Source organism: Prionailurus viverrinus, chromosome A3 (genome assembly GCF_022837055.1).
Source record: "Prionailurus viverrinus isolate Anna chromosome A3, UM_Priviv_1.0, whole genome shotgun sequence".
Lineage (NCBI taxonomy): Eukaryota > Metazoa > Chordata > Mammalia > Carnivora > Felidae > Prionailurus > Prionailurus viverrinus.
Genome location: NC_062563.1, coordinates 22,986,293 through 23,011,633, shown reverse-complemented (window position 1 = coordinate 23,011,633; position 25,341 = coordinate 22,986,293). Strand labels below are relative to the sequence as shown.

Sequence of the window (25,341 nt, the reverse complement as noted above, 5' to 3'; positions counted from 1 at the left end):
CTCAGATCTTATGCTTCTGCAGGTAGATCCTAACTCAGGCTACGAAGCCCATGGTAGGGAGCTGGGTATGGTGGTTAGTGTCTTCTCTGTTCCTTGTTCACTACTGGCCGTTTCTGGTCCCTCCAGGCGGGACAGGAAGGTAGCTAAGTGCGGGTGTTGTCTGGTGTCAGGACTTTCTATATAACAGATGCAGTATGCTGGCTTTTTCTGCTAAGTCGTGCTTCTGGAGTTTCTTCTGTCCTGCAGGGCCCTCATGGTGCCTCCTTTCCTGACATGGGCAGTCCCCCTCCAGCCCACTGCTGCTTATTCCCCCTTAGTGTCTCCAGCTGCTGGTCCCCCTCCCCTTCACTCCACTTCTCTTTGTTAGGGTACCTGGCCCTGCCAGGCAGTCATCTTGGGCAAAGTCCTCTGATGACAACTCCAGCCGTACTTTCTTCCTTGACTCCCACTTTACCTGTGTGAAAATGAGGCTCTTGCCATGTGGGACTCGGAAAGTATGGGCTTGTCTGCTACGGCCTTTCTTCTAGACCTGCTGTCATTGGTAACCATACCAGTCTCTCCATTTCAGAGGTCTCCTAGCAGATGCTGAGGCCCACGTTCTAGAGCCTCCAAATCCAAGGGATCCCTGCCATGCTCTCCCAGGTACTCTGCTACAGTCCCATAGGAACCTCAGGTAAGGGGTCAGATTCCCCATATCATCAGGCCCATGAGAAGTTCTCTAAGCATCAGGTGGGCCTGGGGGGACACATAGCACACCGGCAATTTTTTTCAAATAGACCCTCAGTCCCAAATCTTCTGCAAACCCAATGTCTCACGAATGGACTAAGGATGGGTCATGGACTACATGTCCCAGAACTGTTTGGGTCCCTGCATTGAGCAGCTATTTCTACAATAGTTCTGCATAACAAACAACCACAAAATTAGTGTAATGCAACAATTAACACTTATTTCTTGCTCCCAAATTTGTGGGGGTCAGCTGGAACAGACCTATTCCACATCTCTCTCATCTTCCTCGTAGAACCAAAGGGATCCTCCTGGCATTGGTGGCCCAGCCAGGGCATGTTCTTCTCATAGTGATGGCAGAAGCATAAGAGAGCAAGCTTAACTAATTAGCACATTTCAAGGCCCCTGTTGGTGTGCTATCTACTGAAATTCTGTTGGCTAAAGGTCGTCATATGACTAAGCTCAAAGGAGACAGCGAGGTACCCTCCTACTTTCGTGTAAGGAACTGTATTTTTATGGCAATGGTGTGGATACAGGGAGGGGTGAAAAATTAGGGTCAATAATTGAATCTACTGTAGTCCACTCTCTTGACTACATTTATTCATGTCCCTCTCACATAGAAAATACACTTATCCCCAAGACTCCCAAAGTCTCATCCAGTCATAACAGCAAGATCTCATGATTTATGTCAGGTCTGGATGTGGCTTCTCTTGATTGTTTAACCTAGAATCTAAAAAGAAAAAGAGGGGGGTGCCTGGGTGGCTTAGTCAGTTAAGCGTCTGACTTTGGCTCAGATCGTTATCTTGTGGTGTGTGAGTTCGAGCCCCACATTAGGCTCTGTGCTGACAGCTCAGAACCTGGAGCCTGCTTCATATCCTGTGTCTCCCTCTCTCTGTCCCTCCCCTGCTCATGCTCTGGCTGTCTCTCTCTCAAAAATAAATAAACATTTAAAAAATGTTTAAAAGAGGCCAAAAATTCAATCAGCCACAGCTCCCCCGACCCTCCCACCAGTCTATCTTGTACGGTTGATTCAACACCTGGCACATCTGGCTTTAAATGTAGGGATGTGAACCTCCAGTTATTCCTAGTTTGGGGGCTTTAGTCCAAACCAAGACACTTAAGAAAGTATCACGTAGCAACATCTCACACCTACCCAGACCTATGTGCCCACGTGAACCTCCTTTTGTAGACGTACAGGAAGTTGTATACCCTCAGAGCTATATAGGATTTAAAAAATTATAAAAACACATGCACACTGATACTCTCAGATGTATCTGAGATCAAGCATATATACACTTGATCTCTACATATACCTGCATATACGCACTCACAGACATATATATCTGCAAGACTCATACCACCTCCACACCTGTGAGGAAGTCGTGCCTCTAGCAGATTGGAGCCATAAGAAAAATTCACCCCTGACATATCCCTGGTCAGCCTTCCCTCAGGTCTCCACAGTGACCACTATATACTTGCTCGTCTCTCCTCCACCCTCTGATTCCCCTTATGCTCAGCAGGTAAACTCACCTGCCTCACAGGGAAAACCAAAGCCACCAGATTTTCAAGCCTGTGCCCAGAGCTGCAGCTGGTCCATATGGTATCTTTGTGCCGGGTTAGGAAAAGGCACTCCCCTCCAGACACTTAATTGCCGTATGCTGAAAAATTGTCATGATGCACAATTTTTATGAGAATAAGGTCTTTTACTGCCATCTGCCACGATTTTGTCATAATAAGTATATAATTCAATTATGTTTGTATTGTAAACAGCACCCCCCTTATATATGTGTCATCCTTAATCAGTAGACCTTGGCAATCTTACCCATAATGCCCTTCCTCCACGTAGACCCACACTAACACCAACACACAGGCCCACCCTCATTCAGCCATTGTTTCCCCACAGGGGTCACCCCTGCTCAGAAGGCTGCCTCCTCCCAGGAAGTGAGAATTCTGGTCATGTGCACACACACACCCCCCACCACGGCTGTGCTGAGCCCCCAAGTTGCTGAGGGGTTGAAAGTTCTTTGTCACTCTCTCATGGGCATGTATGTACTCAGGCCATATGCAAGAAAGTAGGAGGATATGGGTGAGGAGTGGTTATTGAGGCAGTGAGAGCCTGGAAGGGGAGGACTGGCCTTAGGCAGAACATGGAGCTGCCCACCCACCCACCCACTTAGAGCTCGCCAGCTTCCCAGCTGCCAGTACCGCTGCCACCACCCCCTCTCACCCTCCCTCCCCCTTTCTGACCCAGATTCCACATTCCAGAAATAGCTCTGGCAGGTGACTGGCAGGCAGGGTCAACTCCAGCTAGGATGGGAGGGGAAGCAGCAGCTTGGCTATATATACACGTGCCCCTCTCAGCCAAAGGACCTACCTGGAAGGGGCCACAGGGGTGCCATCACCCCCTCAGTCATGGCCCCTCTTGCCTCCTCTCACCCTCTGGGAAAGAGAAGAAAGAACAAAGAAAATTCTTCCTCCCACTTCCTCTCTTCTCTTCCTCTGCCCAGCTTCCATTAGTGCTCGTTCTCCTCTCCTCCCTCCCTTTCTCCATCCCTTTCTTCCTGTTTCCCCTGCTCTCCACCCCCCTCTTCTCATCTTAGCCTTTGGTTTGCCTCCTTCAGCCCTGTTCCCTCCCTATGGCCCCCACTTCCTCCCCTCCCAGTTTCTGGCCCTCTTCCCTCCCTAGCCTCCCCTTCTGTGTCTCTCCCACTCCCTCTGAACCACAAAGGAGGCTTGGCATCACCCAGGCACCCCCCCCACCTCCACCCCACCACCCTACCCCCAGCTCCTACCAACTGCATTCTCTGCACCTGCACATTTCCACATGCATGTGTACACACGTACACACACACACACACACACACACACACACGCACACACACCAGATACACATGCTTGGAGGTACTTCCTGTCAGCACTTGAAGCTCTCAGCTGAATTGGATAGTTTCCTAGCCTGGAATATACCCTTGCTCCTTGCTCAGAGCCCCGAGTTCTAGTTTCCTCTCTCCTGTGTCACTCTGGGTGGGTTCTGGCCCCTCCCTGTGCCTCAAATTCTCCATCAATGTTGTGGGTCTTGGGTTTGGAGACCCCTCTCCCTGCCTGAATATCTCCCATCCAAGTCATCCTCTGACACCCTTCTTTGTCCCCTGCTGTCTCCCCTAGAACGTTCCCAGTTTCTCCTCTGATTCACTCCCTCCTCCACAGATAGAGGAAGGGAGGCTGACAAAATTCCAGTAAGCAGTCAACCCTCCAGTCAGCCTTGTCCCCCTGAAGCCATCTGCCAGGCCTAGCCCTCCACAATCTCTGATTATTATACTACAGGCTCCTGTCAGATTGGACACTCCAGTTCCCAGAGTGTCAAGGCTGAGAGGAACCTCAAAGACCATCATGTCCAGAGATTGCAAACAGACTTCAACTGCTGTGTCATCTCTGATCCCTGGAGCCCAGGACTGAGATTTAGTTAAGCAGAGAAGAGTGGCACCACCATCAATTGGTGATGTCTGCTGTGGCCAGAATAGTTACACATATCTGACATTCCTAAGTTAACCCAGTTTGACCTCACATACATATACACATGTGCAGACCTCTTTCAAAGAAACTGCAGCCTAGAGAAGGTGAGTCAAGTCAAGGTCACTCACTTAGTAGGTCAAGGAGCTATTTCTCACCTGGGTCTGCCTGACTCCTAAGCCTTGAGTTTCCCATTATCCTGTGGGTGGGTGAGCCATCCAGGGGGCCTGGTAAAGAGATGTGGCATGGTTACAAGAGTTTCAGGGAGAATTATGTGGCAAGCTGTGCAGGATGGTTTGGCGGTCCAGGCAAGGCAGTGAGGCCTGGGCAGGGGCCATAGGGTGAGAGAATAATAAGAGGATGCAGGAGGCTTTCCTGGAGTGGTGATAAGAGGTCAGAATTCCCTGTTGCTGTACCTCTGCACAGGAGACCCTGAGCAGAAGGCAGGCTTCTTCCCAAGGCTCTACCAAGCCTTGGTCCAGGACAGTCCTGGTTAACCAAGTACCTACTGTGTGTTCAGTGCGCAGATCATCACCCTTCTAAATCCCGTTTTTAGGCAGACCCATTGAGCCTTCTGGGGGGAAATAGTGACTGGGATTAAGGACTGGTCGACAGGCCATAAAGCCCAGGATTGAGATTCTTGAACAAGGGGCATTTCTTACACCCTTGGGGGTAGAGAGGTCATTCCAGAGGAAGAAAGACTAAGGTGCTTAAATGGAACCTTAGAGCCCCTACTAAGTAGTGGTTAAGGGCATGAGCCTTGCAATCAAGCCACTTTTTCATTGGATAGATGTTTATTGATCACCTACAGTGGGCCAGGCTGTGCTCTAGCCACCAGGGACACCACAGTAAACAAAACAGAAACCCCTGCTTTCTAGGAGAGTACATTATGTTGGGGTGGGGGAAGCAGATAAAATAATAAACATAAATAACGCAAATGTATGGTTTATTGGAAAATAGCCTGGGGGAGGGCATTGTTGCAGCAGAAACAGGATAGCTAGGGTAGACCTCGTTGAGAAACAAATGTTTAAACAAAGACTTGGATGAAGCTGAGGAAGTATGCCAGGCAGGGAGAAGAGGTCCTGAGGCAAGAGGGTGCCTGGTGAGTTGGAGCAGGAGCAGGAGCAGGTTCCCTGTGGCCAGGGTAGAGCAAGACTGATCCTGGCTCTTCCTCAAGGGCTTCTAGAAATTTTCTAAGTAAATCAATTTGAAAATGAACGCTAAGTGAATAGCACAGGTGTAGCATAGCAACTGTGAGTAGGACAAAGTAAGCTAATACTTTCAAAGTGCTTACTTAGCACAGTGTTTGGCATCCAGGTGGCTCCATAACCCTCATTTTCTTTTGTTGTTATTATGCCTCTGTACAAAAATCGCTACAGTGGTATCAGAAACACTGTTTCATCTTATTCAGTAAGATTCTTTTCTCAATTTACATTTATTAAAGAGATGCACAGAGAGGGTAAGGCCTTGCCTAAGTCACCCAGCAAGGCAGGTCAGGGAACAGGAGTTAGGTCTGTGGATGGCAGACCTTCTACAGGTACAGCCTAGAAGGGTGAGGCTGTAAGGGAACGACTCAAGACCAGGACTAAACAAGGAGTGGGGGCCTCGCAGGAGAGAATGGGGAACTGGGAGGGCCATGAGACGTGAAGGGAGTGATTTAGGGATTCGGGCAGCCCCTACCGTGCTTTGCCCTTCAGGAAACACTGAGTGTGCTCGTTTTATTTTGCCGAGGACGACTCAAAGGCTCAGGGAGACTGAAAGAGCATCTCATACAAGGTCACAGAACCCTCCAAAGGGTGAGTAGGGATTCGAACCCAATCTAGAGGACTCCGTATGAGGACAGCAAAGGGAGGATGAGGGGAGGGGACAACTAGAAACACTTAGGGCGTAGAGTCCATAGTACTTGAGGTCTAATTTGACCATGCAGGGGTAAGAAGACCAGCTTAGGCTGCTTGCTGTGACCCTCAGTTTCCCCCGGTGACAGCGAGGTGTCGCCACAGTGACCTAGTGCGAACTCACACCGCTCTTCCCCCGGCACAGAGCATGCGTCCCGTTCCAGCTGGAACCGGTTTGGCGGGGCGGCTCGAGGGGCGGAGCCCCCGGTGCTCAGGCATGCGCGTGCCGACGTGGGCGCGCGCTCGCTCTCACGGTCCGTGGGCCTGGGCGTGGGCTGGCTGAGCGCGCCGCGCGCTTGCGCGCCGGGCCACGTGCCGAGGGGGCTGCGCGCGTCCCCGCCCGCCCCTGGAGTCCCGGGAGGCGCGCGCGCGCGCGGCTGACGCGTGGGGCGGGGCGGGGCGGGGCTGGCGCGGGGCTTTAACCCGGAGGCCCCGCCCCTCGGGCGTACAAAACCGGAGCCTCGGGCCGGGCCGCGTGAGGGAGGAGGGTGAGTGCCCGCCGCTGGCCGCAGCTGCCGCCAGCCTCGTCCGTCACTCCGTCCGTCTGTCCGGTCCACGTCGTCGCCGCTGCCTCCTCAGCCCGGACGCCCGGGGCCCGCCCAGCGCCGCCCGGAGCAGCCGCGGCCCCGCGAGGAGACGGGCGCCGCCCCCGCCCGGCCCTGCCCCCGCCCTCCTCCCCGTTTGTCCGTCCGTTCGTCCACCCGCCCGCTCGCGCTTCCGTCCTTCTGTCCGGCTGCCAGCCTTCGGGCTCGTCTCCCCGCTCCGCCCGCTTTGTCTCTCCCCGGCTCGCTGTCTCTTTGTCTCTGCCCTCGCGGTGCCTCACAGCCCCTCCCTCGCGCCCGGATCTCGGGTCCCCCTCAAAGCTCTCCGCTCATCCCTCGGAGCCTCCCTTTCTGAGCGTCCCGTTCCTCGGGACTCCCCCTCACGGTGTCCCCACATCTTTGGGGGCCTTTCCTTCAGAACACCCCCTTCATTTCCCCACGCCTCCCCTCTAAGATTCCCGCACATCCTTTGGAGGGGTCCTCCCCTCTGTCTGTACCCTCAAATCCCTGTGGTCTTGCCCTCCTCTTAGTCCTCATTTCCGCGGGGTTTTCCCTCTTGGTGCCCCCCCCCCCATACACGCTGGGACCTCCGACATCCCTTAGGTGCTCCTTTGGACCCCCCAAAAGCTCCCCAGCTCCCAGACTTCACCCCTTCCTGCTATCCCTTGGTTTGTCTCCGTGTCTGTCTCTCCTTGTTCTCTCTCAGGACTCTGTGGCCCCCAATTCTGGAGATTGGGGTCCTCCGCTTTGCTCTCCCTGCCTCTGCCCCCGCATCTGTCTTGGTGGCCTCACCACTCAGTGGCTCTTGTGCTGAAGGCCCCCTTTTGAGCCCGCTCCTTTGCCCAGGGCTCTTGACCCCTTTGCTTTCTCTGCCCCTTGTCTCCCTGCTTTCTGCTCCCTTGTCTCTCCCTCTCCCCTTTTCTGTCTTTGCCGGGTCTCTGGGTCTCTGACCCCCCTCCGGCCCTCATGGCTTTGTGTCTGGAGCTCTTGAAGCAATGTGAGTGGTGGGGTGTCCGGGTCGGGCCGGAGTCCGCCCGCAGGCTGGCCGCGGCGAGGCTCCATGGGGTTGGTGCTGGGGCTAGGGCTGGCGCTGGGGCAGGAGGCTCTGGGGCCTCCCAAGAAAGGGGCAAGGAGGGAGGGGCCAGGCCTCCTGGCAGAGGTGGGAGTGGGGGGCCTTCTGCTCTGAGGCTTCTGCTTTGAGTTGCTTGAGTGTGTGGAGGGTGCCATGGGCTGGACGTCCTATTGGCTTGGTCCTGCATGGCCTGGCACTTTGTGATCGCTTGTGGGCAGGCCTGGGCTATTTTGGAGCTGGCAGGATGTGATATCACTTGGGCGTTTATTTAGACCCGGCTGGGGGGTGGGGGCTGCGTTCTTGCCAACTTGAGTAATGAAATTTTGCAGGGGGGTGCGGTCTTCTAGGCAGCTGGGCTGTAGGGTTTGTGGCCAGAACTTTGCAGGCCACCAGACTGGGCAGGTGAACAAGGGACTGTGCTGCCTTAGTCTTGCTGAGACTCTCAGGATGACGGGAGAGAGGAGTTGTCCTTGATCTGACCACCCTTGAGTATTTCTTTTGGTGATCTAAGAACTCTGGGCCTTGATTCTGCCGACTTCATGCTGTGAGACCTTTGATCACTCCAAGCCTCAGTTTCTCTATCTGTAGAAAGGGAATAACTGTGCTAGCCCCACTGAGTTGTCGTGAAGATCAATGAAACATCTGTAGACATGATTTGTGAAGTGTCACTTTGTCTTTAAACTGAGCCCCCCCAGAGGGAAAACAGCTTGCCTAGGGTACACAGCTAGTTCGTGGCAGAGCTAGGACAGGGATCCAGCCCCAGACTCCTTACCCAGAGTTCTTTACCCTTTGTTCCATTACCACCTGATTATTCAGGATTACGCCTGCCTTTCCAATAGGGCAGGGAGCAAGCCGTCCCTTATTTATGCTCTGATTCCTGGTTGCTCTTTGTCAGTTTGCAAAGGTAGGCATGTGTGCATAGCTGGATGTCTGTGCTGGGAGACAGTTTGATTTTCTATATTTCATCCCATTGTTTTTTGAGGGTGGGCCCTGTTTGGCCAGTGGCACTTGGGAATAAAGTGAGTCAGTTTGTAGTTGTGAGCCTTTGCTGCTTTTCCTGCTTCTCTGCAGAGTGGGGGAACAAAGGCCCCAAGTGGGAGCGGCTCCACAGACACCAGGAGTCTGTCAAGGAGCCTAGGATGTCTTAGAACTTTGGAGCAGATGAGATCAGCTGTTGTAACACTCTTGTCCCAGAGACCTATAGGGACCTATAGAGGGTTGAGCAAGGACTCCTGGTCCTCTTCTATGACACTGCCTCTCAAGAGGTCACTGTCAGGCTGGTGTCCCTTGCCCACTGGTGTATAATGACCATTTCCAACATCCATTGATCTTTTCACTCTGGGCCCTGTGCTTGACACACTATACAGACTACTTGTGATGGGGAGGAAGAAGGGCTTGGTGTTTGGCCTGGAAGTAGGGGATCTGGATTCTGGTCTCCATATCTTACTCTCAGGGAGGCCACTTTCCCCTATGCTTCAGTGTCCTTGTCTGTAAAATGGGAATAATAGTCTTTTGTCCTAAGGCTGACTCTGAAATCACAGAATCCCTAAAGAAATTCTGTGAGGCAGAATGCCAAGGTTCTGTTCCTGGCTGTGGTAAGATGCTGTGCGACTTCAGACAAGTGTCTCTCTCTCTATTTTTCTTTCTGAAAAATGAGGGGGTTGGATGGCATGGGCTCTTTGGTGCTTCCACCTCCAGCATTTGAGGATTCTAAGGTAACTCAAAGGCCACCAATTTGCACCTGCATCTCATCTTACCTGTTAAAGGTGTGCTTGGTCACAGAACTAGAGGGAGAAGGTGTCGAATGCTGCAAGATGTGTGCTGACCATGTGCTGTGGGGTTTCATAGAAGAGAGCTCCTGTCTGGGCAAAGGGTTCAGAAGAGCTTCCAGGAGGAGGCAGTGCTTGAGTTGGGCCTCTATACCAGGCATGTTCTGCCTTTAATACAGATTGTTTCAGAGAGTAGAATTAATGTGGGTTTTAGAGTCATAAACACCTGGTTTTAATTGGTCTCCATCACTCATTCACTGTAATCTTGGGCAGGTTACTTTCTTTGAGCTTCAAGTTTCCTCATCTGGACTCAAGATATTTACACTACAGCATTGTGGTGAGGATTAAGTGAGATTATATGTTTAAAAAACCCCTAGTACACCATAGGCACTTAATAAATGTGAACTTTTATCTCCCAATAATATCTGGGTCACTTTTTTCTTTGAGGAAACAAGACAGAGACCCAGCCTCTCCCCACCCACCCCCAGGCCTCCCCCGTCCCCCTGGTGTTCAGGTTGAGGTAACAAGGAAAGCACCTGACTGTTGTAATAAATAATAGGAGTAATCCTTTAATCTCTCACTTGCTTTGCGAGGCATTGTGTAATCTGTCAGGTTCTTTCCTGGCCATTGTTTCTCACAACAGTCCTGGGAGGAAGTCAGAAGCCATTGGAGTTCTCTCTGCTTCACAGGTGAATGAAGAATAGGGGGCCCAGAGAGGGACAGGAACCTGCTCAGGGTCCCACAGCATGGCAGTGTCAGAGCGGGCTTGAGCCTAGCCCTCTTGACTTTTCTTCTTCCGCAGCTTTGCTCCATATTTATCGCTTCTGCCTCGTAGCCTGTCCCTCAGGCCTCCTTCTCTGGGTCTGGTATCTGTTCTGCAAGGAGGGTTTGCTTGACTTTTCCTCAGCCCCTGAGCTCTTCTCAAACTTAAACAGGACTGGCTTTAGGCTGGGTGGAGACTGAGTCACCATCTTCCCTGGCTGTGTCATCCTGAGCAGCAAGTAGACACACCCAGAGGGCCAGAGACTTGCTGGTTGTAGACAACAGCATGGCAGGCTTTCCTCCCAGAAGTTCAGATTGGCTCAGGAATGTCTCTCTTTGGGCTTTTAGGGAACGGCTGCAGCGGTGGCTCCCCAGGGATCTGGAAGCATGAGCAGCATTGAACAGTTGTTGCCTGGCCTTTCCTGCCCCAAGCCTTTATTTTTGCTGTACCCTCCCTGTGGTGCCCTCTCTTCCCGTAGGGGCCCACATTGTCAAATGCTGCCACCTCCTCCAGGAAGTCTCTGAAACAGACTGTGAATTCTGTCCCAGGTCCATACTTGTAGAAAAGTGGCCGTTGCTGAAAAGTGGTCACTTCACCTCTCTGCACCTCAGTTTCCTTATATATAAAATTTAGGTCTCTTAGCTTTATAAAGTTTGGGTTCCCCAGAGAGTCTCCTTTGGCAGGTGTAGGGGCAGGAGTCAGCTGTTCAAACCTGATGCTGCTCTGATGCTGAGAGCCTGTGGATTGCACTCTGGGAAAAGCTGAACTGAGCGTTTCCTGGGTTTGTATCACAGCTTGGCTTGTCCCCCACTGCGTGACCTTGGATTGATCAAGTTTTTGTACCTCAGTTTTCTTCTGTCATGTTGGGATGGAAACCCCTTCCTCACAGGTTGCTGTGAGGATAAGAACTTCTGTGGTAAAGGCCCCTTGAGAATAAGGAACCCGATGCTACAGTGCCATTTACCAGGTGCCAGGGACTGTGCTAAATGGTTTGTGGCATCATCTCACCGTATTATTGCAGCAATCCTATGACGCAGATACCATTATTATCCTCATTTTACAGGTGAGGAAACTGGCTCCTCCTCATCTTTGTTTTGGGCAGGATTTGTTGTTTCCAGAAGCAAGTTACCCTTCCCTTGCTTAGCCCTGGCAGCAGACACTGTCAGACCTGGCCAGGGTGAGGGCTGTGGAATTGAACACTTAGACAGGAACGCAATCCTGTCATCAACAGGAGTTTAATGAGGCTGATGAGGTGTGCAGTCTCATCACCTCTCAGATTCCTGGATTTCCCAGTCCTGGCTGTGGCTGCCTCTCCTCCCTCCACCTGTGTTGGAATCAGCTGGTTCCTCACCCACCCACTCGTGGGAACCAAGGCTATCTTAAAGACAAATGATATCCATATTCTACAGCTAAAAGATTGTTTCTTGTTTCTCAGCGAAGAAGCAGGCCCAGGTAAGGGTAAAGACAGGGATGTGCCTCGGATCCCAAAATAAGACCATGCCAGGGCTGGACAAGAACCATGGCCCTGCCTGCCCACCTAGGTCACCATTTCTGTGTATTGCTGGCCTAGGTCACCCGGTGGAGAGTGGGAACACTGAGGTTTGGTTTGGGCAGTTAAGTTTCCTCATAGGACAAAAGGGGGAGAAATGGTCCCAAGTGGAGCTAGACTTGGCTCAGCCTGGAGCCAGATGGGCTTGGAAAGCACTTTCTGACCAGGGCCCTGTCCTCCCAGCCCTGGGCTGGGCTCTGAGAGGCTGGGAAAGAACAGACAGGGCCTCTGCACTTGGGAACTTATGGTCTGACAAGGGAGACAAGGCCTACAATTATGAGAGACTGTGTGACAGTCTGTAATTAAGCGTCTGCTGAAGAAAAGCATTGTTTGGGAAGGAAGAAGTGAGTGTGTGCCAGAGGAAACAAGAGCCCTCTTGAAGGGGGCTGGATTTGCAGAGACAGAGGGTGGGGCTGACGTTCTAGCGAATGGTTTGTGCAAAGGCAGAGGTGCGGAGGCTGGAAGGTAAGCATGTATTTAGGGAAAGGGTGAGTAGACCAGTTTTGCTGATACATCAGGGCTCTGGATGAAAAATCTGGGAGGGGTCAGGAAGTTGTAGGCAACATTGGACATCAGCTGAAAAGCAGAGGCTTTGGGGAGCCATGGAAGATTTTAGAGCAGGGGTAGCACAACTCCCCCCCCCCCACCCCCCCAAGAAGGTGAATCAGGCTGAATGAATTGGAATGAATGAAAATGATGACAGGGAGGAAGCATTGCAAGCATTCAGCTGAAAGAAGAGGGTGAGGTTTGGGTGGAGCCCATGGGATGGGAAAAGACATATAGGGTAGCAGGGGGTGTTATGCTCTCTCAAGAGAGCCTGTCTGGGGGTTTGATGGCCCAGGGGGAAAGATGTTGGGTGTTGCTGCTTTGGGGGAGGAAATAACAATCTGAGCAAATTGCTTATATAGCTGCAATGTGCCAGGCTCTGTGCCAGGGCCTCCATGGGTGCTGTCGAAAATCCTTACACCAAGCTGGAGGCAAAGGGACTTACCGGCCTCCTTTTACAGATAAGGAAAATGGGGCTCAGACCCAGGGCTGACTGTCTGCATACTCTTGACTCTTACCACAGTTCAGCTCTGCTTCTTGGAAAAGAGACTCTTACTATCAGGGTTCCAGGAATCTGAATCTTCTTGCCTGTTGAATTGGGGGCACACAAATACATCCCCTAAAGCCTATAAGCCCTTACTCTCTAAAGGTCTGGAAAGTCGGGGCTGGTGCCAGTTTAGAATTTCTTCAAGGTAGGAGAGTCAGGGAAGCGAGGGGCCTTCACATCATCAGTTTTACTCACCAGGCTGTGAGCAGCCTCCAGAGTTGGACTTCATATGTGTCTGGTCCAACGGTGGCTCGTCCGTGACTGGGTTCATTGGGATTCTCAGCCAGCTGCCACTAGAGAGGGTGTTCCCTGGCCCAGCCAGAGAAATCAGCCACCCACAAAGACAGGAGGGGACTTGTCCCAAGTTGCTCTTGACATTGGAGAGCCAGGTGATGGAGCCCAGTTCCCATTTCGCAGGCTGCAGCCAAGGATACTTCCTGGGCAGAGAGAAGGAGAAGGGAACTGGTACTTACCGAGCGGCTTCCATGGGAGGCAGCAACGGTTGGTCCCACTGCACAGCTAGGAAGCTGATGGCTTGGCCAATCATTCTCCTCCTCTGTGTGTCCCCCTGAGCTGGACCGTGGGTCATGAGGCCGAGCAACCACATGGCAGGCACATCCTCTGTGCGCTGCTCACTCCCCTTCTTCTTTCCCTCCCTGGGAGGTAAACACCCCCAGGACCCATATGCCAGTTTACTTTGGCAAATGTTCTCTGAGCCCAACTATATGCAAGATATGATTGTAACTGCACCCATCTTTTTCATACCAAAATCTAGACAAAGGTTTTGATGAGGGATTTTTGTTCTGCTTCTGAATAGACACAGCCTCTTGTGAGAAAATACTCAGACATTGGAACAGTGGACTGGAGCAAGCAGCCTGTACTGTCGCTTTCAATTGTAGTAATTCATTTGATTAATGCTTTACCATTTGCCCCATGGTTTCTCACAAATTTGACCATCCATACGTATGTTCATTCTTTTTATTTTGTTTTCCACGTGTTGGTTCTGGATGCTTAATATTTGTTTAGCCTATTTTTGATTTGCAAAGTACTTTCATCCACTTTATCTCAGTAGATCTTATATACCTCTGGGAGGTCATTACTATTCTTGTTCTCCTTGTTTCCCAGAAAGTGACTTGACCAAGGTTACTCTGGGATTCACTGGCTGAGCTGTTCATTCATTCAACAAATATTTAAGTGCCTGCTGAGTGCCAGGCAGCGAGCTGGCCTTGTCACTACAGTGGCAAGCAGAACAGTCTTAAGAGACTTAGTCACTCACCTCCCAGAGTTCACAGTATCACTGAGGTCTAGCCAGGATTTACGCCAGCACTCCTGACCCGCACCCTGGACTCTTTCCACTGCAGACCCCTGTAATTTGGGCTTGTGGCTTAGATCTAGATTGTTGTAGTCTGTGAGTCCTGAGCCTAGAGCATTGTGGAAAAGCAAGCCAAGGCAGTAAATTTCTGCAAACTGAACTTCAAAAGTGACAAAAGAGGTCTTCAGTCATGACTTAATTATTAACAAGAAGGTGAGAAAGGACATCTCAACAGAAGGCCATCTGCTCCTTCTCCTGGGGGACAAGGGGTGGGGGAGTTGCCCGAGGGCTGCTATACTCAACATCCTGGCCTGAATTTTCTCCAGCTTCCAAATATTTGATTACAGTCTGCACAGGTGTGGAGCCCTATGGCCATGTGCTGAGCTGGGGACCCTCCCTTGCCTCCTTTAATATTAAATGAGATGAAATAAAGGCAGATCCTAGAATTTCATGCCTAGAAAGGACTCTGGCCCAGCCCCCTCAGGTCCCATGAGTGGGAACCAAGCATTAGAGAGGAAGGGACTTGCTAGGATCCCATTTTGAAAGAAATAATCCTTCCTCTTCCCGTCTTACCAGCCTTACATAATAATTTCCCCATTGCTCCCTGTAGGAGCTCTCTCTTAGCTGAACCTGTTCCACAGTCAAGCCATATTCACATCTTCCCTATGCCTTAAGACCAAGTTTTTTATGAGTCTGACATTTTTCCCCTGCCAGAGCCCTATGATGTCCAGGCTGCCTCCATCTACTGTCAGAGGCTGACCACCTGTTCTACAAGGCTAGACCAGTAGAGGCTAGGCCTCAAAATCCAGATGCCTGGGCCCTGAGACATACAAGAGGTTTCTCTGGGTGCATTTTGCTAGAGTTATTTTTATGTATTTGTATATTTATGTATGTAGAGTTATTTTTATGTATTTTATGTAAAAATTACATTTTTATTGAAAAAGCAATTTGTGTATGTGGCTAAACTTTCAAACTTTGTAGAAAAAAGTGCCCAATGAAAAATTAGGGTCTCTCCCACCTCCACTCCTCAGTGATCACTGGGAACAGTCTTGATGTTTCCTTCCAGAAATACTCTTCATATATGGGCAGCTATGTCAATAGCATCCTTTTTTATTACACAAATGGTGGCATATTCTCTGCCTACAGCCTGCTGTTTTGTGCTTTGTCTTCTTCACGCAAGTCTAACTATGTTGTAGATGTACACAGGTCCATGGCCTCCTTTTCCATGACCATGTGACAGTCTGTCAGTGGATGGACCACCAGCTGTTTGTCCAGTCCTCTGCTCAAGGACATTTAGGTTGTTTCCAGTGTTGCTGCTGTGAGCATTGCTGCAGCGAGCACCCTTCCCCACACGTATGTATGCCTGCCTGTATGCCTGTGGAGCTGTGGGAACCATTCCTGCAAGTGAAATTGTTGTTGCAAAGAGTCTATGCACCTAAAATTTTGCTAGATGTTTTTAAAAAAGTTTTTTTTAATGTTTATTTACTTTTGAGAGAGAGAGAATGCACGAGTGTGAGTGCAGGAAGGGCAGAGAGAGAGGGAGACACAGAATTCAAAGTAGGCTCCAGGCTCTGAGCTGTCAGCACAGAGCCTGATGCAGAGCTTGAACTCATGAACCGTGAGATCATGACCTGAGCTGAAGTTGCACGCTTAGCCAACTGAGCCACACAGGTGCCCCTGCTAGATGTTTTTGAATTACCTTCTTTTGCATTCTGAAAATGTGTATTTTTTAAAAAGCACTCTACCTCCCCTGGATTCAAATTCATTTCCTTGGTTGAGAACAGACTTTTCCAGTTCAGCCCAGACAGGGGAAGGGGGTTGGCCAGTGTCACCCAGTAGTCCTCAGCCAATGAGGTATTTCCAGAGTAAGGTGCTGATGGAAGGAAGTGAGAAATGAAGGGAAGAAATGGGCTGGAGGGGTGACAAGATGGGGCCAGGATTGGGTGGAGGGAATTCTGTTGTAGGTACCTTGGGACCTGTTTATGACTTGGTCTCCAGGGAGAAGCATCCTCCCTCCCACACTGTATCCTCCTTCCTGTGTTTCTCTGGCTTGGGCTACACCTGCTTGGCAGCTGCTGGGCCAGTGAACTCATTTATTCAGCAAATATTTACTGAGCTCCCGAATACCGGTGCAGGCTTGGCCACTATGTCCCTGCCCTTCTCTGACCCTCAATTTTCTTCATCTGAAAAATGGGGAGGCTCATCCATACCTTTCTCATGTCACGAGGCTAGTGGGAAAATTTGGTAAACCAGCCAGTGGGGAAACCCCGTAAAACAGATTATAGTGGTCTTAGCTAGACACTGTACCGGGCACCCTGGAGTCACTGAGTCTGATGTTTGGACCAGTCCTGAGTGGGCTACCGTCAGTCTTAATAGATGGCTGGGGCAGCTGTTGGTGGGTGTCTCCAATTGCTATGCCAGGACAGAGTCAGGCTCATGCCTAGGATGAATTTGATTTGCCCCAGGATGCTGGAACTCCAGGGCCTGCTCAGGATGAAGGTGATTGGGTGACAGGCGAGGAAGAGGTAGTCAGGGAGACCAGGAGGGTCCCCACGCTGCGGCCAGTTTTGCCTCCTCTGAGCCAACAGGAAGGTCCTTTAGAGTCCCCCACAGGGCATTTCTGCCACTCCCTTTCAGCCTTCAGCAGTGGTAGGATGAAGAAGGGGAAGTTCTATAATTTTTCCAGTTTAAAATGACTAGTTTAAAATCACCAGCCTAGTTCCTTCCTCCCATTTTATCAATGGGAAAACTGAGGCCTGGAGTTGGTCTCCTCCCAGGTGTCCCAGTGAGTGGGCAGCCTTATTGGGATTAGAACCCAGGTGTTCAGCCCTCCCAGGCCTTAACCCTCACCGTCTTTCCCACATCGTCCCAGTCTTTAGTTTCACTTTGGGGTTAAAACCCAAAGTGAAAGAAAAAGGCAAAGCAGGAAGCAGCTGCCTTCATTCAGACCCAGCCCAGGCTGGGACTGGCCCTGGGGGACCCAGGCCGAGCTGGCCTTACAGGAGGAGAGCAGGCCTTTTCTCCCTCTTGCTCTGGAGGCCCTGGGGGGGCGGGCAGCAGGGCCCAGCTGGGAGAGGCGCCAGGCTACAGACAGGCAGTGGCGTTCTGGCCTGTGCTGTCTGGGAGACGGCCAGTCCGACGAGTTTCCTGGTGAGAGCCTCACCCGGGTGTGGCCCCAGGTGAGGAGCTACTACCTTTTAAACTCCCGTCCTGGAGCAGGGCTGAGCTGGGCTTATGCTGGCCTGGGAAAGAAATCCTGGCTTCCCAAATCCAGCTTCCACAGAACAGTCCCATTCTCCCTGAAGGTAAGACCTAGGGCCCTGTCTCTACTGTGAAGACTTTTAAACTTTTGGTCACTTTGGGGCAGGTATTTACCTCAACTCCTGGCAGCTTCTTAAGGACCCAGATGGCCTGAAAGCCTTTCTGCCCTGGTTCTAGTCCCAGTCTCAAGAACTTGGAAAGGACAGGGATTGGGGGAGCAGGAGCCATGGCTTCTCCGGAGTGTTGAGGTAACTTCAGGCAAGATCCTCTCCCCTCTGGGTTTCAGATTCCCCATTTGTTTCTTGGCAGGAGGAGCTCTTTCTAGTTCTGCCGTTCAGTTGAATCAGTTTCGATCCCTTGGAAGCTAGGGAGTATCTTAACACCTGATTTGGTTGGCCTGTATATTTCAAAGATTAGCTGGGTTCTTAAGTTCCTGTGCTTTTTCTAAGAAAATTCTCAGCCTTGCCAGAGCAGATATGGTATCAATTTTGTTGCTCAACAAATAACAATTTCAGTGTACTTCTCTGCACAATCACGGGGTCCCCAAGCACAAAGCCATTTTGGTTCAAGTCCACTCCCTGAGGGCTCACGCCGAGCACATGGTAGGTGATCAGGTAGGCCTAACTGTGTTAAGGCTGAGCCAGGCACTGGGGGAGAAGCCCACACCCCAGAAGTCTCACAGACCTGTAGTTAAGATCCTGGCTCTAGTGACATACTGCTGGAGTTTAGATCCTGGGCTGCCACCAAGAGCTGTGAGACCTTGGGCAAGTTGCTTAACCTCTCTAGACCTCAGTTTTTTCATTTGCAAAATAGAGATGATAATATTACCTGGCATTAGTCTCAGCATGTGGACAAGAGAAAGAATGTGTGTAAAGCACTGAGCACAGTATCTGGTACAGAGGAACCACTTAAAAAATGTTAGCTGCTGCTGTTATTGATACCCAGGGGGAGAGAGAAGACTTGAAATAGCTAAAGACTGTCCATGTCCCGTGCCTGGAAAGATGTAGGTGGACTAGATGCGGTGTTTGGAGGGATATCAAGTTTCGTCTGCCAAGTGCAGCGCTCTGATGGGGACTCTGGGGTGAATTGAGGCAGGCTTTAGAGAGAGGGTGACCTTCAAAACCTCAAAAGCTGGGTAGGATCCAGGTGGTGGAGATTTTGAGAGGAAGATACCCTGGGGTCTGGGGGTGCCGTGGGTAGGGGAGGGGAAGGGAATCAGGGAGGAATGGCAGGGGATCAGGGAGGAATGGCAGGGGTTGGCTGCCCAGGGCCAGGAGAGCTGAGATCAAGCTAGAATGCCTGCTGAGGGCCATCAGAGTCAACTAGGCACTCAGAGCCAGGGTTTGTCTCTGAAGGGTCATCACTCCTTGGACCAGTTTCCTGCTGGGACCTATTATTGAGTGTGCTGTGAATAGATATGATAGTTCCAGCTTCTCCTGGAACTTTCTTGCCTTCCCAGGCTTCGTGCGCTTCATGATATGGTGTTGCCCTGCACAGGGGTGTGGTAGCAGTCCACAGGTGTCTGCCTGCCTGGGGACAGTTTGGCCTGGGCTAGCGTAGGAAGAGTGGAACTTGGCTGACAGCACCTGTAACAGCAGGCTGCCTCTGCTACTGCTGCCCCAGCAGTTTCCACAAAGGGGGCGCGCATAACAAGTGTATGGAGACACTCATTAGAAGAGGGTTTGGGTTCATCCCAGCCAATTCCTCCCTCCTCACAAGCCAACCTCCAAACAACCACCCCCTCTCTTTCCAAAGAGTCAGCCATTCTTGTGCTCAGAGTGCCAGGGGTGAGCCAGAGGAGGGTAGGGAACAGTTCAGACTTGGTCTCTTTCCTCAAGGAGCTTCCATTCAGCTTGGAATCCCCATCCAAGAAGGTGACAGATATACAAGATACTCTCTGCTTGTGATAAAGAGCCTTGAAGGAAACAAATAGGTGCTGAGAGGGAACTGAGGATGGGGAGGGCACGTCAGGGAAGGTGAGGTGACCAGTGGGAAAGAGGCAGTCAGGGGCAGATTGGGAACAGCAGGGCTCAGGACCCTCAGGTGGAAAGTGTTTAGCATATTGAGGGAACAGGGAGAGGGTCTGTTATATCTGGAATGGTCTGCAAGGTCAGGCAGGGCCTCATCAGTCTCCGTGACCTTGTTTGCTCTGAAGCAAACAACTTTCTTGCCCTGTAGGAGCCAGAGTGTCAGTGAATCAAGAGGTGTTGTTGTTTTTGTTTTTTTAAATTAAGATCAGAACTCCCAAATACTGACCTTCTGATTGGTTTTCATACTGATCCTAAGTCCTCAAGAAAAGGGTTCTTCAGCGCTCCCTATTTATTGCTAATTTCCTTTCACATGCCACCTCATGGTTCACAGGTTTTGTTGCTTCTGTTGGCAGTTTGTTGCAGGTTGCAGTTATTGCTGTTTTTATTTTAGTTTATTTTTTTTTAATTTTTTTTTTCAACGTTTATTTATTTTTGGGACAGAGAGAGACAGAGCACGAACGGGGGAGGGGCAGAGAGAGAGGCAGACACAGAATCGGAAACAGGCTCCAGGCTCTGAGCCATCAGCCCAGAGCCTGACGCGGGGCTCGAACTCACGGACCGCGAGATCGTGACCTGGTTGAAGTCGGACGCTTAACCGACTGCGCCACCCAGGCGCCCCTATTGCTGTTTTTAGAGGTAATACAACAGAAAGGCTAAGTGACTTGCCCAAAGTCACACAGCTTAATCAAGATTTGAAGGTTTTTTTTAATTTTTTAAATTTATTTTTTAATGTTTTTATTGATTTTTGAGACAGAGAGAGACAGAGCATGAGCAGGGGAGGGGCAGAGAGAGAGGGAGACACAGAGTCTGAAGCAGGCTCCAGGCTCTGAGCTGTCATCACAGAGCCTGACGCGGGGCTCGAACTCATGGAGTCTGAGATAATGACCTGAACGAAGTCGGACGCTCAACCGACTGAGCCACCCAGGCGCCCCAAGATTTGAAGTTTTGGTTCACCGTTCTTTTTATTCTACCACACTACTTCTGTGTAAGAAGGCCAAAGCAGAAGTTTCTATTTTTAGCAAGGTTGCAACTCTAAAATGATCACAGTTAAAAAGTGTCGTATGGGGCTCCTGAGTGGCTCAGTTGGTTGAGCATCCAACTCTTTATTTCAGCTCAGGTCATGATCTCATGGTTCGCTTCATAAGTTCAAGCTCTGCATCTGGCCCTGCGCTGACAGCGTGGAGCCTGCTTGGGATTCTGTCTCTCCTTCTCTCTCTACCCTTCATCTGTGTCCACCCACTCTCTCTCTCTCAAAATAAATAAACTTGAAAAGTTTTGGTATGGAATGCCATAATAGTAATTGTGTCCAGGCGATGAGATTAGAATGACCGTTTTCCCCTTATTTTCTACAATGTTATTTATAGTTCGTTCTTTTTCTTTTTCTTTTTCTTTTTCTTTTTTTTTTTTTTTTTTTTTTTTTTTTAAAGAGAGAAGTGTGCATGGGCGCAGGGCAGGAGCAGAGGGAGGGAGGGAGAGAGAGAGAAAGAGAGAGAGAGAGAGTATCTTAAGCAGGCTCTGTGCCGATGCAGGGCTCCATCCCAGGCTTGTGGGATCGTGACCTGACCCAAAATCAAGAATCGGATGCTCAACCGAGGTGCCCCTGAATTCTTTCTTTTTATTTCCCTTTCTTGAATGTCGGGAAGGAGATTGTAGGCAGATTATAGATCAGCCCCTTCTCACAAACACATTTAACTCAAAGTTGAAATTTTAAACATTCATGTTATAAGTTTTTTTCAATTTTTTTTTACATTTATTTATTTACTTTTGAGAGACAGAGACAGAGCACAAGTCAGGGAGGGGCAGAGAGAGAGAGGGAGACACAGAATCCAAAGCAGGCTCCAGACTCTGAGCTGTCAGCACAGAGCCCGACGCAGGGCTTGAACTCACAAACCGTGAGATCGTGACCTGAGCCAAAGTCAGACACCCAACCAATGGAGCCACCCAGGTGGCCCTCATGTTATAAGTGTTTTAAATATTTTACTTTGTGACTTTTGGATTTGGGGTGTAAAACAGCAAGTTGATATTTGGGGCTTATTGGTAGAGAATTCCTCAGTGGACTCCTCACTAGCCTCCCCTTTTTAAAAAATTGGGATAAAATGCACATAACAATTTACCATCTTCCCTATTTTTAAGTGTACAGTTCAGTGTCATTAAGTACACTCACATTATTTTACCACCATTCTTCTCCAGAACTCTTTTCATCTTGCAAAACTGAAATTCTTCACGCATTAAACAACCGCTGTCCATTCCTCCCTCCACCCAGCCCCTGGCGGCAACCACCATTCTACTTTGTCTCTGAATTCAACCACTCTGGGTGCCTCATTCACAGGCCCATTTTAAGAGAATGTATTGGAAGGGGGGTAATATCTCTGAATAATTAAGTCTTTGGGTGGTGATTAATTCTCCCAGTTAATGCACACTGCAACTCACAGTTTCATGTGCTCATGTTCCAGCATAGTTGTTAAAAGACTGATCATCTCCTGGGAGGGCTTTCTCCACATAGGTGGCCATGGTTCCAAAGCCCATGGTGGCTGCATGGAGCCTAGCCACAGCCCCCCTGTGGAGGTGGAATAATAGGACGGGGAAGGCTGTGGATTTAATTATAGGACCCAGGCACAGTTCCTTAACTACTTACTTGCTGTGGGATTTGGGCCAAGTCTGTCCACCTCTCTCAGCCTCAGCTTCCTCCTCTGAGAAATGGGACAAATACTTCCTGTCATGTGGACATCCCAAAATCGGTGAGACAGATAATGGACTTCCTTTTGCAGTCTTGAGGATCCTAGCACCGTGTTCAAATGTGGTTAAAGGCAAGGCAAATAAGGCTCCTGATCCCCATTTTACAGAAGAAGCAGAGACTTAGAAGTGACTGGCCCGAGGTCATTCAGCACTTAAGTGACCACATGGGGCTGAAAACCAGCCACCCTCACAAATTGCAGCTGTTGAGGGTTCCTTATTGGTCAGTCTTTTGAGGGTGAGGAGACTGTGAAACAAATAGTTGCTTTCCTATCTTACTGGATTTTAAACATTGCCCAAGAAACTCTGTTGTTGATGGTCCTACAGGGGAGGATGAGGGATTAAGGTTTTCAGTGGGGAGTCAAGGACAGTGATTGTGCACCATGGGAATAGAGCATTTCTGTGGTGATCATCTGGCCCGGGGACAACAAATACCTTGCTCTTTGCAGTTACTTCCCATACTAGGCCCATGGCGGTCTGCATCAGTCAATCCCAGCGTTCCCACTGAGCCCGGGCACAGCGTCAGAATCCTTCTTAACACAGGCGGGTACTACCAGTCAACGAGAAATAGCACACTCAGTGCAACCTGTGCCATTTCCAACCTAGTAGACTCCCCAGCTTTTACAGATGTGCAGCAATCCTGGCAGGGGAAGGGACTGTTTCAGGGGCAGGTGATGTCACAGGTCTCTTTGTGAGAGTGGAAAAGGGTCTGGCAGGACAGCGCAAAGCCTGGGGAGGTGTGATGAGTATGCTTGCAAAAACATCGAGGCACAGTAGCTCCCAGAGGGGTAGAAGCTGTCAAGGTAAAGTCCACTTTCTTCAGCCCTTGGGTGCTGGTTTGGGCTTGAGGTCTTTGTGGAGGTGCACTCTAGTGAGACTCTACCAGCAGCAGGAGAAGACCGAACTTGTGTTTCTACAGCGGCTTCTAAGCTTTGTAGGATTTTGTGTGGCAGTCTGGCTTGTCATGAAGTTGTGTTTTTACTACTTGTCATACTGGATGCTGTGAAGTTTGGGTTCTGGAGATTGAAACCTGTAGGGTTTGCACTCACTTAACAGATAACACATGATTTGCCGTGTGACACTGAGCAGGTCCCTCAACCTCTCTGAGCCTCCATTTCTTCAGCAGCACAAGGGGAGATGGTGAGAACATCTCCTCGCTGGGATCAAATATAAGATGCAGGTGTAAGGACCTCGGACAGTGACTGGGCCACTGCAGTAGCCACCGATTCCTGAGCAGACAATAAATACCACTGGTAATTATGAGTATCAGCCACTAATATTCACCTACTTCTTACACTGCCATTGTGGGGGCAGGGTTCTCTGGGCAGGGTGGGTGACCTTCACTTGGGTAGGTGTTCTTTCAAAGAGATCTTCCCAAATGTTACCATATTGTGCTTTCAGAGGTGGTTGGGAGAAAAATCGAGTAGGGAGGGCTATGGGGGCGTGAGGAGGACTTGTAGTCACGCTGTAGTCACGACTTGTCCCAGCGCCTCTGTCTCCTGCTTGCCAAGTCACTTCTTACAGATTTTTCTCTACTTGCTGTGTCCTCACAGTCTTCTTCCAGGGGGAAGGCCCCGAAGGTCTGTAGTAGTTTTGGGGTAAAGTCAGAAGCAGGGTCCTACCTCCTAAGTGTCAGCAGACATTTGCCTGGGCACCTTTTCTGGGCTGAAGTTGAGGTTACAGGGATGGAAACCACATAGTCACTGCCTTCAGGGAGCTCAGGGTCTAAAGGGAGAAGCAGAAAAGCAAACAGGCCTATAAAACAGTGTGGTGGCGAGGGCCAGTAGCACATCTAAACATGGGATGTTGACCCAGCAAGGGAGCCAGGATGGAGCTGGAGCCCGTCAGGGAAGGCTTCTTGGAGGGAGTAATGCTGGAGCTGAGATCTGGAGGAGGAGGCAGAACGAGGGAGGAGGTAGGGTGTTGCAGGCAGGGAGCAGTCAGTGCAAAGGCCCGGAAGCTGAATAATTAAGCTGTGACCTGTGTTGGCTTAAAGAGGGTGCAGAGAGTGGTCACCACCCAAAACTATCAGATGGTGATGCAAGTGTGGCATGGAGAGGGTGGACGGCTGTGGGTCCTCAGGGCACTGAATCTTCCTGCCCCAGCCCTTGGCCTGAGGAGTGCCTTGGTGGGGCTGAGATTGGGCAACAGCTATGTGGGACTCCATCAAGCCCTTTCCCACCTATCTACTCGAGACCCCCTCACAGCCATCCCAGGGCAGTGGGCAGGGCAAGTCCGTGTTGTTGACATTTTATGGATGAGAGAAACTGAGGCCCAGGAGCCTAAGTGGTGCGGTGAGTGAGTGCAGAGCCAGTGCTCACACGCTCAGACTCCTAGTGCACAGCTGCTCTTGTAGCTCAGAAGCAGGTATGTCGTGGGGGAGGGGTGGCAAGTGTGGGCTAATCTCCTTTTCTGAGGATGGGTTCATCATCTCAGGTAGGGCCTCTGTGCTGCTAGTTTTCCCAGAGGAAGGCGTTTTAAGCCCCATCTGTGCCAAGGCCCTGGTGTTAGTCCTCACATCATTTCCCTTGTAGCTAGGCTGAATGAACATTCTCCTGTGTCTTTTCTGCTTATTGATAATGATTCTCTGGATGCAAAAAACAAAACAAAACAAAACAAGTTTGAGGTATGAGTGTCACACACACACACACACAAATGCTGTCTGATGTCACATCCACAACTGGGTGTGAAATAGGAGGGCAAAGAGAGGACAAATATCTCAGGCTTGGATGGAATCTGAAAGGTCACACCCACGAGGGCTTGTGTCTTCTCCCAGCAGCCATCATGCCTGTGTGTAGCCTGGCTGAACTCTCCTGGGCAGCTCTGCCCTTTAGAAAGTGCCTCCTTATAATGCAACATGTTTCCCCTCAACAACCTCACCTTCCTGTCCCCACTCTGGTTGTAGTGTGATAACCTGGAGCACATATATGTGTGACAGTCTTCTAGATATTTGAAGATAGTAGCCATACTTTTCTGAATTGGCTTTCTTTTCCAGACCACTATCCCAGTCTCTCCCAGCTCTCCTCACGTTGAACTAGACATGACTCATGGTGCACGTGTATCATACCCCACTTGTGGCATATCTTTGACAG

The 25,341-nt window shown here is 50.4% G+C and overlaps 1 protein-coding gene across 5 annotated transcripts in view; it reads left to right on the top strand.

Annotated features, from left to right (window-relative positions):
• Positions 1-25,341, top strand: part of DLGAP4 (DLG associated protein 4) — an 86,835-nt gene that overhangs the window by 13,216 nt on the left and 48,278 nt on the right. The window contains exon 1 of one of the 5 annotated variants that reach the window (XM_047851716.1): positions 6,620-7,664. The exons of 3 other annotated variants lie outside the window; for them this stretch is intronic. In XM_047851716.1, the coding sequence (XP_047707672.1) occupies positions 7,634-7,664 (31 nt within the window). In that variant the 5' untranslated portion in view covers positions 6,620-7,633. Of the gene's footprint in view, positions 1-6,619; positions 7,665-21,485; positions 23,053-25,341 lie in introns of those variants that run through there. One more of the 5 variants, XM_047851715.1, reaches the window with a different exon arrangement.